Here is a 12,784-nt window from a genome sequence, read left to right as displayed (position 1 = left end):
AAAATATATATATACCCCGACATCCCCCCGCACTTGTGCATGCCCATCCCAGATTCTTGGTGGAACATTGCATATTTCTAGACACATCATAGACATCTCTTTAAAGGAATTCTTTAGATTTGTTTCCAAAGCAGGAAAAATACCCCAATAAGCAGGGCTACAAACCTAGGCTTTGTTGATGCAATCTCAAGACCCCAATGTGCAGCTACATCATTGTGTGCAAACAAACCCTAACCACCTGAAATAATTTGTTGTTGGCACATAAGGAGGTAGACATCCTCCTTCCAGATGCCTCTAGGTCTTGGGAAATTAGCCTCTTCTCTTACATCTAACAAGGATGACCTTTTAGCCAATTAGAAGTAGTTTTAAGTCATATTCCAGGGTCAAGGAGTTCTTAATATACCTTCCAAGATTTTTTTAAAAGGATTTAATGGGTTATTCTAATAAATTTTAGGTGTTTTCCAGATGTGGCCTATTCATGAACACTGTTTACATAGAAATTTCCCTTCAGCAAATTCTAATGCTATGGACTGAACATGCATGTGAGCATATACTTTGGCATCAAAGTTCAAGATTTGGTCAGGGTTTTCTTCAAAATCACAACAGAGATACCTCATATAGTTTAGTCAGGAGGGTACAATTTCAGTTGATGGGCAAGTTCAATTCATGACATTAGAGGTTACCTGGTAATCAAGCAAACATTTATACATGCTTATTTGGGAATTGTGTTGTTGCCAAGCAAAGTCAACGAGGATTTTATCTATTCTTGGAGCTTATTCTTGTTGATTGGTATGCTTGATCTGGAATGCGTTCTTGGGCCTATGCTCCCCTCAGGTTGGGAAGAATACAATAGATGCATCATAAGTGCCTTCTTTGAGATGGTTTCTTAGGCTTTTATGACGGTCAAAAGCACCTTCCTTAGTGCCTTTTATCATAATCCATGTGCTGCTTGCCTTAGGTGCCAAGAAGAAAATCACAAAGTATGGAAGGGCCAACCTATTTGTACTACTACTACTTTGAAAGGCCAACCTTTGTTGTTTGTGATGAAACCAGTATATATATATATATGAGAAGGAAACATTTTATGATCCATTATGGTATGGGTCAACATGCTAATCTAAGATCTATTTTGTGTTTTGGTCAAAGGGTCTGAGTCATCTCATATGCCCTTGTTGGTGCCTTTTCTCCAAGCTTCGGATATGCTATTGGGAGCAAGGATTTGGACCTTTTTTGAGAGCCTTTATGGAGTATTCCATGTGTTTACATTTTCTTGTTAAAGCACTTTCTTTAGAGTGTAATATCCCCCATCACATAAGTTGCAAAAAGGAAGTCTTCAGCCTAATTTTGTCACTTGGGCAAAGAGGAATGGTTTGGGGGAAAATTTTGGCAAATTTTGGACTTAGGAAATATGGATAAATGGGTCCCACGCTCAAAAGGGGGCCACAAGGAGGCAATACGCACCCCTTAGAGAGAGTGCGAATTAGTAGGAAGTGAGGGCCACTGAGGGGAATGCATGGGCCATAAGTATATAAGGCAAAAGGGAGGCATTTCCACACCATATTTTGACTATTACATGTCAGAATTTTACCTCTCTTGGAGTTGTTCAGCCGCAACGCAAGGGTTGGAGTGTTGTTGAGCACAAAGGGTTTCAAGCGAAATCCACACCCATTTCGGAGAACTTTGAGTGTCTCCCTGGCTAGGAATTTGGGGAGTCCATTCTCGGGCTTCCACAAGGTGATATTTGCAACAAATTGAACCAATGTTAGGTTTGGGCCATTCTGGAGGGCCGAACTCATCTATTTTTGGTAATGCATGGGCCTCTCTGGGAAAAGCATGCACAAGCACAAGAGTTGGATAGATCGAAGGGCTAGGGGGCAGAAAGATTTGGGTGTTCCGAAGGGAGGCTTTGATTGGTTGGGGGAATTCTTCAATAGAGGGTTGAGGATTGCTTCAGTGGAGAAGTTCTACAGTAGTACACACTAGTGGCCAGTTGGGCAATTTGCACCACTTGGAGGGCTTCCTCACTGCTTGGGGTTGAGCCAAACCCTTTCCAGGTTTTTGTGGGTTTTTGGAGAGGAGTCTGTGGGTGGAGTTTCGGGCTAATTTGGGCAGTATTCAAAGCATAAATGATCATTTCAGTTGGCAGTCAACAACAACTTATTCTTTGGGCAGTGTACATCTCTCTTCTAGTGCTGTTCAACACTCGGGTTAGAGACATTTTTCGGGGTTTGCTCAGCTTGCTTGGCAAGCCCAGGTTCTATTATTTCATCTCATTCTATGTACATAGTTCCGCATTATTAATAAAATGGCTCAGAGTATTTTGTTGGTGTCACTTGTGTGCTAATTTTGTGGTTGTGTTCTTTATTTACTTGTTGTCCCAAGTTACTGTTTTGGTATGCACTGTTAATTTTTTCCTTAGGAATATTACAGTGGTATCAGAGCATGTTCTTGGCAAGTTGTGGGAGCAGGAAACTGGTGATGCCACCTTGGTATGGTGGTGTTGTATTTCACAGAGGCAGGGGTCGAGGCAGAAGAGGTCGAGGTAGAGGTTGGAACCCTGATGCTTTTTCCAATACTGAGGTAGAACATGCAAGAGGGCATGAGAACTAGGACGAAGAACCCATGGAAAATGAGGGAGAGCCTGAACTGTGGTGAAAGGAGCTGACATTGGCAGAGCTGGCAAGGCAACAAAAGCTCATGATGGACATATTGGCAAATTCATACATGTAAACCACCATGAAATCAATGAGGATGTCTAAAAAGGTGTTGATCAATGTGGATTGAAATGTGGTAGGTGCATTGTAGAAACCAGAGGCAATACTCAATATGTGAAAGTACCCCTCTAGCAAGTGAAGGTAGTCAATTCATGTATTCTTGTTCCTAGATGGCTTCTCTAGCAAGTGAAGGTAATCAATTCTTGAAGTTTTATGGCTATCTATACTTGGTTATAACCCAAAGAAACTTGGTTATAACTCAAAGAAACCAACTACAAACAAGTACATTTTGTGAAAAATCCTTGAACTGCAGCAACTGAGTATTATTCTCCTAACTTATGCAGTTTATTTGTCACTGTTAATTATTAACGACAAATAGCGAATATACCACACTGCAATTCTTCACAATAAAAAATACACTACGGAAATAAAATACGGAATTGAGAAATAAATGCACACACAATAAAATGACATCGTTATTTTTGGATAATAGTCCCTGGAAAAACCCCGAAGGGAAATCCGGTGCAGCAAATGAGGGTTTTATTATTTTGCAGCAATTTGAGAAAATAATTACAAATGGTTGCCTAAATGGAAAGCCTTCGTAATCAGCTGGCAAAATATGCTAGAGACACCTTTTCTCCTCTGCAACTAATCTAGCCTCTCTCTGGACAACTTACACCCCTATCTAGAATTCGCAATCCCTCCAAAAATGTGCATTGCTGCTCAGAATAATTTCGCACAGTCCTAGACATACCTCCAACTGGAACATAGCCTCCCTCCACCTCTGGAAGGAATTTACTTTGCCTTCCGGACACTAATCCGGCCTCTGAATATTGAATTGAACGTCTTCCAGCAACTCGCACAGGGGTTTCTGGCTAACTCGCATTGCACAAATCGACCTCCTCTTTTCCTGTCTCCGGGACATTGGGAAACTGAGGAAAATCTCCTTTGAATCTTTGCTCCCAAATCTCTGTTGTTGCCTCTCTCTGATGTTGTTTTCCTGGCACGAACTGAACCCTCTCTAAATATTGCGAATTGGGGAATTCAAACTTCGTTGCTCACCAAGTGTGTTGATGTCACTTCTCCAATCCCTTTGACCTACTCTTATAATCTCTCACTGGAGCATCAACAACCAAGATCTAATCATGATCGATGGCTCAAGTCATCTTAGACTCCATCAAATCATTTTTCTAGAAGTCTCTAGAGAAAAATCGATTTCCTCAATCAACACCCATTAATTAATCAATTTTCCTAAGTTAGAGTTAGGAACTTTTTAATTATTGATCAATTAATTTAATTGAGAGGTTTCTAAGTGTTTTCTCTCAAAAACCTTTTCTGGGTTTTGGAGTCCTTGTGTTCCTTAGCCTCTTTGACACCTTAGAGACTATAACATTTGTCTGATGCTACCATATCCATCAAAAGCTAACACTCCCTCTTAGCGAGCAAGGTGTTCTCCACTCTCCATTATCCATTTTGCTCATCTTCTCCCTGATGAACATCCTATATATGGACTAACTCACGTTGCTGATGTCTGACATTTGTTATACCTCCTTTCTTCACATCTTAGTTAATCTAACTCCCTGTAACTAGAAATCACTGTGATGAAGTCAATCTGGCAAACATCGTCCACCATGCTATTGTGCATACTTTGATTCACCTACCACCAACTGTAGTTGAATCAATTTGACCTCACATTGTTGATGCCTCTGCATTGTTTCTATCACTACACTACCATTGTAACCACTACAATAGTGAGTCTCGATCTCCCTCTAAATAGGAACTGGGAAATTGCAATCTCCCTTCTTGTCTCTGGAATGCTGGAAACCACTCTAGCTAGAAATCCTCTCATGGAGTCCCTCTCTGGCTGGAACTATGCCTGCTTCCTGTAACTGGCCAATTTGCACTGCGACCAATCACAAGAATTTCCTGCAATAACAACTGGAAACTCAATCTCTCTTGATCTACTAAATCATTGCAACTGGCTCTGCAATTGTCTCTTGAGTCTCTGACTGCAACTAGCTCTGCACTATCTACCGAGCACCTAACTGCGCCCAATTGGCTCTGCACTATCTACCGAGCACCTAACTGCGCCCAATTGGCTCTGCACTATCTCTCAACTATCTAACTACAACTAGCTCTGCAATGTCCCTCAAGAATATGACTACGCCTTGTCTTCAATCCTCCTGCTCCTCTGTATTGTGGGCCCCTGTAGCAAAGGTATTGATCTATGTGAAAAACACTCAACAACTGGATTTCATCTACTGATTAAGCCCTCCATGACTAGATCTAGACATCCTGTTGCTCTTCACATAGACCTTGCTTGTATGGCAATCTAAAGTATCATGCTCCTCCTCCATCTGGAGGTATTGCCGCTTTATCTCCTTTCGAGCCTTGTCCTTGACTGGAACCCTCCTTCGCTTTGCAACTCGCACTCCTCCTAGCACCTATCTCCAACAACTAGAAGTCAATTTTTTGTCCAGACCTTTGTTCTAGCTAATTTGCACGACCTCTTATGGCAATCTTGTATGGCCATCTCTAGAAAGCTGCAAAAAACTATGATACTCAAATAAATTGGAGAACTATATGCTAGAAATATCCTTCTCCTTTCGGCTACCAACCTCAGTCTTCTCCCTACACCCGCACTTCCGCACTCCCTTCTAGAAATGTGTAGATCTGCAATTGGACAATTCGTACTTGCTTTCGGTGTCCTTCTCAAAACTCACACTGCCTATTATTCCTCCTTTGGGAAACTCGCACTACCTGTTATTCCTCCTCTGGTAAACTCGCTCTACCTCCGAATGTCCTTCTCTGGTACTGGCACATGCATTGCTTACCTTGAAATTCACACTATCTAGACTGGCAAGTCTGCTACATCCTTCTGCTACTTGAAATTTCAACCTCTTTTCCCCCTCTAGAAAACTGCAAATTTCCTCTTTGTTTGCTTTTCTCATCCTTCCCTACGTTGATCTACAACTCCAAAACTCTTGCTGCAAAACTTCTATGCTAGATCTGCTCTGCGAATCAACTGATCTTCTCACTGAAAACCTTTATCGACAATCCTACTACTTGATGCTATAGATCTAAGGCAAATTGAATTTTCCTCCATCTTGGATCTAGAAATCGAACTTCTACCTCTCTACTACTCGCACTGCCAAATTGGCCTATGCAAATCTGAAAGTTGGTGCTTCAAATCTCCTTCTAAAACTACACAAACTCACTTCCTTCGCTTCTAAGCCTATGGTCTTCAATGCTTTGATACCATGTGAAAAATCCTACAGCAACTGAGTATTATTCTCCTAACTTATGCAGTTAATTTATCATTGTTAATTATTAATGGTAAATAGCGAATAAACCACACTGCAATTCTTCACAATAAAAAATACACTGAGGAAATAAAATATGCAATTGAGAAATAGATGCACACACATAATAAAAGACAATTATTTTCAATAATAATCCCCGGAAAAACCCCAAAGGGAAAACCAATGCAGCAGATGAGGGTTTTACTATTATGCAGTAATTTGAGAAAATAATTACAATTGGTTGCCTAATTGGCAAACCTCCGTCAATCAACTTGCAAAATATGTTGGAGACACTTTGTCTGCTCTACAACTGATCCAACCTCTCCCTGGGCAACTCGCACCCCTATCTGGAATTCGCACTCCCTCCAGAAATGTGCACTGTTGCTCAGAATAATTTCACACAGCCTTGGAACTGACTCCAACTAGAATGTCTAGCCTCCCTCTACCTCTGGAATGAATTCGCTCTGCCTTCCGGACACTGATCTGGCTTCTAGCTACTAAATCAAACCTCTTCCGGCAACTCACATAGGAGTTTCTAGCTAACTCGCACTACACAAATCAACCTCCTCTTCTCCTGCCTCTGGGACACTGGAAAACTAAGGAAAATCTCCTTCGGATCTCTACTCCCAAATCTCTAATGCTCCCTCTTTCTAATGTTGTTTCCCTGGCTCGAACTGTGCCCTCACTGAATATTGTGAACTGCGGAATTCAAACCAAGGTTACTTGGAAGCGGGGAGCGGGAGCAGAAGTGGGGAGCGCAAGCGAGAGTGGGGAGCAATATTGTCAAAAGCTCCTGGTTCGAGAGCGAATCGAGAGCAAATTTTTATATATTTTGATGCATATATGTCAACAAAAGCATGTAGAATGATGAATTAGATATAAAAAACATAAAAACATGGATTGAACCATATAACATCAATCATTTAGAAGTTAAAAGCTTCATCAACCACGTCCACAAGTTAGTAAAATACAACATATCGAGTCTCATGATTCATCAATCTTAAAGTTTCAAGCTTTCAAAATTCAATATATAACATTTATCATCATTGACCACTAAAGTTGTAACTTGTACTTGTAACCATTACCAACTAACCAAATGATAACAAAGAATATCTAATATGAAATGAAATGTTTCAACTTTCAACTTTCATGAAGCATTATATTATTAATTCATTACCAATGAGTTATAAATGCCAACTTCAAACTTAAATTGTCATATATTGTTTACAAAAGATACCATAATAAATATGAAAAAGTCAATAGTTATGAAAAGTACTAGAAACTAAAGAAGACAAGTGAATCTATTATCTAATGCTTGACCCTCTTGCCACGAGAAATTTCTAATTTCTTGTCTCGTTCTTTATTGGGAGTCTCCTCCTGCATAGTTGAACGACCTTGATGCTCTTGATTAAATACAAGTTCCATACCCTAGTACCCTAGGTGCTCTTGATTATTGGCAATGTCCCGCGCATAGAGGGTTGATGCTTTTAATTAAATACAAGTTCCATACCCTAGTACATGACAAAATCCAATGGAAACATTGCAACCCCCCCAATCCTAAAATCCTGAAAAATGATAAGTCTATTGGATTTTAAGTGAGATCTAAAATTCTACTTTCTCCATATGAAATCCAATGAGGTAAAAACAACTCTCAAACATCTTGAGTCATTTCATAGTAATGTTAAAAATTTATGTAAAAAGATGAAAATGAAAGATGAAGGAGAATGTTGCTTTTACTTTAAAAATTTAACATTACCATGAAGTGCATATCAACACTAGGGCCATAGGCTTGAACATTAGGTTGCCCCACTCAAAAAAAATTGTTTCAGCTCCCTCTATCACTCTTGAATTCGCAGGGAGCGAAAAAAATTTAGGGAGCGCACTCCCGGGGTCACTCCCGATGCACTCCGAGAGTGGGTTCAAGGGGGGGCGCTCCCCCACAACCCTGATTCAAACTACCTTGCTCACCGACTGTGTTGATATCACTTCTCCAATCCTTTCGACCTACTCTTATAATCTCTCATTGGAGCATCAACGGCCAAGATCTAATCATGATCAATGGCTCAAATCATCTTAGACTCTGTCAAATCACTTTTCTGGAAGTCTCTAGAGAAAAATTGATTTCCTTAATTAATACCCATTAATTAATCAATTTTTCTAAGTTAGACTTAGGAACTTTTTAATTATTGATCAATTAATTTAATTGAGAGGTTTCTAAGTGTTCTCTTAAAACCTTTTATGGGTTTTGGAGTCCTTGTGTTCCTTGGCCTCTTTGACACCTTAAAGACTAGAACACGTCCGATGCTATCATATCCATTAAAAACTAACACATTTCTTCTTGAACTTGTCTACATCCTAGTCAATTAAAAGCAAGGGAAAGTGATTTTTACATGTGGCCTTATTCAATTCTCAATAATCTATATCACTCACCACTCATCTTTTTCCCTTGTAGGCACTTCCAAAAGGGTTGAATCCCACCCACTACTATATATTCTATAGATAAATCTTGCATCTAATAGGACTGAGATCTCCTTTGAGGCTACTTACTATGCCTACCATTATCTTTCAAGACCATTTTCAAGAGCATTACTCAAGAATAGATTAAGTGTCCCCCATAGCCCAAGTGGGATGGGCACTACTCTTCGTTTGCACTTTTAACCATTCATTTAAAAGTTTTCCCTTTCATTTTTCTTTTATTGGCAATCTAGGGTTTGATCAAGTTAAATTTGTGGATTTAGATTGCAAATTTTCAAGTCTTAGGATAACAGTTTTCAGATCTAAATTAGGCTTGAAAGTTTCTCGCAAATCATTTATGTTTTTTCATGCTCAAAACATTTAAACATTTACATTTCCTTTTTGGATCTAATAAGTTAAACTCTAATGTTTTGCAGATCCTTTCACTAGATGGTTGATTGGACTAAACAATACTTATGGGCTAATAATTTCAAGGTCTTAGATCTATCTGACAATCTCTCATAATGCTGGAAAACTCATCAAAATTTAATCCACACATAGGTATATGCTCTATTAGATGTTTCATGACTTTCATCATTTATGTGCGCAAGAGTCAAAATCATTGAAGACACTAGACTGATGCACTAAGAACATAAACGCTGTGTTAAAAGAGTGTAACGAATACTTTTTTTTAGCATGGCTGACTTGCGGGTTCATCACTATTCCAGACATATAGATGCTCTCTTTGAATTCTTTATGAAAAACTATGCTTGAACAGTAAATAAATGCTAATTTCGCTTAAGAAAATATCTAAACGAATTGATCACTAAGCCTAATGCTTCAGATTTGCATTGCTAGAAGGTTTTGAAACAATGGCATTTAATTGGTTGGTTATTTAACCTGTTAAGGGTTTAAAAATGAAATCTTTCATATGTTTGGAACCTGATCATTTTTTGTTGCACTTGATTCACATTCTAACACATGAAAAGTTTCAAATTTAAGTTGATCATGGCACACAGCACAACATTCTTTATCTCCATTGATTGTCTGGTTATAGTCTTGTGGCACAAACAGTTTATGGATTGATTTGAACATGCATCAGTACTGTTTCCTGCTTTGAGATCTGATATAACTCATGCATCGAATCAACTAGTTTAAGCCTTGAACGACTTGCAACAAGTGCCAAACCACCCATACATATGGATTGTTGGTTCATTGATTTGCTGTTTACTGCTTACTGGTGACTAAGTTTACATTTGGAATTCAGTTTCATGAACTGGAATTTGATTTATGGTCTAAAGTCATCCAAGGGTCAAACTAGAATTCTGAAAGCTATGCTAAAAGGGCTCAACGCTTCATAATTGATACAAATACCACTTGCTGGTAGAATCTCTACATATTTAATTGTTTGGTAGACATTTAAATATGTTCTAACAGCGCTAACTAATTTAGACTCGAGTTTTTTCAGAGTATGGTTTAATTCTCATACTAAGAATTGATATCTCAATGGCTTCAAATTCTGAATCAAATCCACATTTCTAAATCTGGTCTGCACTTGTAAATCTGTGGCAAACTACTCACTGATTGATTTCATGGTCCCTTTCTAGAAATAACATGTGAACTTATGCTTCATATTTGCTTCATTACCGTCTTCAAATTTGCGCACTGATTTTAGTTATATTATAACAGCAATATTATTTCTGGGCTGAAGGAACCAAACCGCACTCAAATATGCAACATGTGAACTTATGATTCATATTTGCTTCATTACCGTCTTCAAATTTGACCACTGATTCTTGTTATATTGTAACAGCAATATTATTTCTGGGCTTAAGGAACCAAAACACACTCAAATATGTTGATCTAATAACTTATTTCAAGGCTTGAACGTGCTGATGTGCGTAGCAAATGTTCGAATGTTTAAATTGGTTCATATTTTATATAGGCACATTGATTAAATCGATGTTTGATATGGTCACCTTAAACTGAACTCATTTAATGCTGGAACTCATCTCTGCTTAGGCTCTATCTATGGGCAATAAGCACAGTTAAAATCAGGGCACATTAAAGGGGTGCCGTAGTACAGTCTAATGTGTTTTGACCAATGTTTGAATTATCAAATCCCCTTGTTAGTTAGATCTTGATTTAAACAAAGTATAATGCTCACAAAACTGCCGCTTAAACCAAAGTGTAAATGTTTTTATGGATAAGACATACACATATATTGCATGGTTTGTTAAGCATTTGAATGTTTTCTCTTACATTTGAATGTCAGTGACAATGGGTGGCTTGCCTGATAATCTATGCAAGAATTTGAGTGGTGACACGCCATACCATGAATATAAAGTCCTATGGGGTGTCATTTCTTGAAATCGCAACACACTGTTCTTTGTCGAAGTGCTTCCGGTAAGGTTTAAGGTGAATCCAACTGATTGTATTCTTACTTTTTCCATGAGATATACTAAGAAACTTATGGTTGCTTCCCGCTGGCATTAATTAGATGAAGAGATAAAATAACACAATCAGAAATTCGCTAACATTATTCATCAAGTATTTCAATTGAGTTATCTTAATGGCATACAATTTGGCATATACCAAGCAGATACGCTTGGCTGGCTGAGAAGTATATATAATCCTCTCTCAATAAAGAAAATAAATAAACAAGTTTATTTAAACTTGTTTATTTATTTATTTATTTTTATTGTGAGAGGGTTATATATATATATACTTACTCTCAGGCGGACACAAGCTGCCGGAGTTTAACAAATAATGGAAACTGACCCTTAATTTAGTAGGATGGCTGAGTCCTGCCGATTTTAATTGGGAGGGACGAAAACAAAATTTAAACGAGCTTCACGTTGAAATATTTCAAGAATGCTGTCAAGTTTAAATTTGTGTGGAACAGGTAGGCTGAATTCCTTAAAGTGCCCCGTCCGAGAACAGAATCTCTGATTGGCATGGCTTAATTTTATAATTTCTATAAAATAATATTTATCCTAAATAATACTTGACAACCATGGAATTTGTTAGGGAAAATCTCATTTACTTCAAAATCAGAGGCCCCTTGAAAGAGGCCATTCGTATTTAAGATAACTGAATGTGTTGCAAATTAAGCTGGTAAGAATTAGTGGCCACAGAAGTCGTACACAGAAGCAGAAGCAGATTTAATATATTGAAGAAAAGTAAGCAGTCACTCACCTTGATTGGGCACGAAAGCAATCCTGCTGGCGTCGGTAAAATCCACAGTAGGATTGTACTTTTTCAACAAGTCGGCGGGGAAATTGTACGTTTTGGCGAGAACGGTGAGATTGTTGATAGTGGCATTGAGAGGGTATGTGAGGAAGAGCCCATAGGCTTTACTGATAGAAGCATCCCCGCACGAACAATTGATACTGACATTCAGTTTTGCACCGGGCGGAATAGAAGTCGCGGTATAAGAATTCACATTCTGCAGCGCTGAGACAGTGGTGAGGTTCGCATAAATAGTGTTTGCAATTTTGTCATAGGTGTCGCCATGAACCGCGATATACTGAAACATATGTCCCAGGTACCTGTTATTGCCCTCACCCAGGCAATAACACGAGAAAGGAATCCTGATTGGATATCCCCACTGTATGAAATCTGGACCGGTGACGGTCTGTGAGTTCCAGTAATTGAGGGTTTCATAAGTGATCTCATTATCAAAGAGACTTGAAATATATGATATGTTATAGTTCTGATTGACGTAATAATTGCCAAGAGCCACATTACAGCCTGTGCATTTGGCTTCTGCGTCTGAGAAATAGAAAGGCAATAGACATAGCCATAAAAAGAAATGGGATGGACGCACTGATGCCATATCCTTCTGAAATGCGTGTCTGCAATGCAATGTTGGGTTATTCAACTCGTCCGCCTTACACCCACTTTCATTCGCAGGCCGCCATTGACTTCTGGTTAGAGACCCATCTTTCTACGCCTCCACGTCATTCATTCACTTTCACTTTTCCGACCGGGGCTCGATCATTGAACCCATTTATTGTAAACGCGGGGTTCGCTAGAAGACTGAATCATACATATAATCACATTGACTGTGCCATGCTCCATAGAGCCTCATATTTGAATGATATGGTCAAAACCCTTTTTATTTTGCATTTTACCATTATAATATGATACAAGGAGTTGTTTGCAGGGCGTACCTCACAAATTTCTTCTTTAATTCTATTTAATTTGTTTTTCTTCTCTTTTAATTATAATTATTACAGGGATGGATAGGTGTCTTTACGAAGGAAGAGAACATTCAGTATTTTAATTTGATTATATTTCTTGAAAGAGTAC

The 12,784-nt window shown here is 38.7% G+C and overlaps 1 protein-coding gene across 1 annotated transcript in view; it reads right to left on the bottom strand.

Moving 5' to 3' along the window:
* The window catches only part of LOC149222571 (chitin elicitor receptor kinase 1-like), a 361,400-nt gene extending 348,831 nt beyond the window's left edge, over positions 1–12,569 (bottom strand). The window contains exon 1 of the mRNA XM_089385512.1: positions 11,669–12,569. Within this exon, the coding sequence (XP_089241638.1) occupies positions 11,669–12,308 (640 nt within the window). The 5' untranslated portion in view covers positions 12,309–12,569. The remainder of the gene's footprint in view (positions 1–11,668) is intronic.
* Between the last annotated feature and the right edge of the window lie 215 nt (positions 12,570–12,784).

Source organism: Pinus tabuliformis, chromosome Q (genome assembly GCF_031772625.1).
Source record: "Pinus tabuliformis cultivar Carrire ecotype Pingquan chromosome Q, CPIR1, whole genome shotgun sequence".
Classification (NCBI taxonomy): domain Eukaryota; kingdom Viridiplantae; phylum Streptophyta; class Pinopsida; order Pinales; family Pinaceae; genus Pinus; species Pinus tabuliformis.
This window is presented reverse-complemented; position numbering and strand designations above follow the sequence as displayed.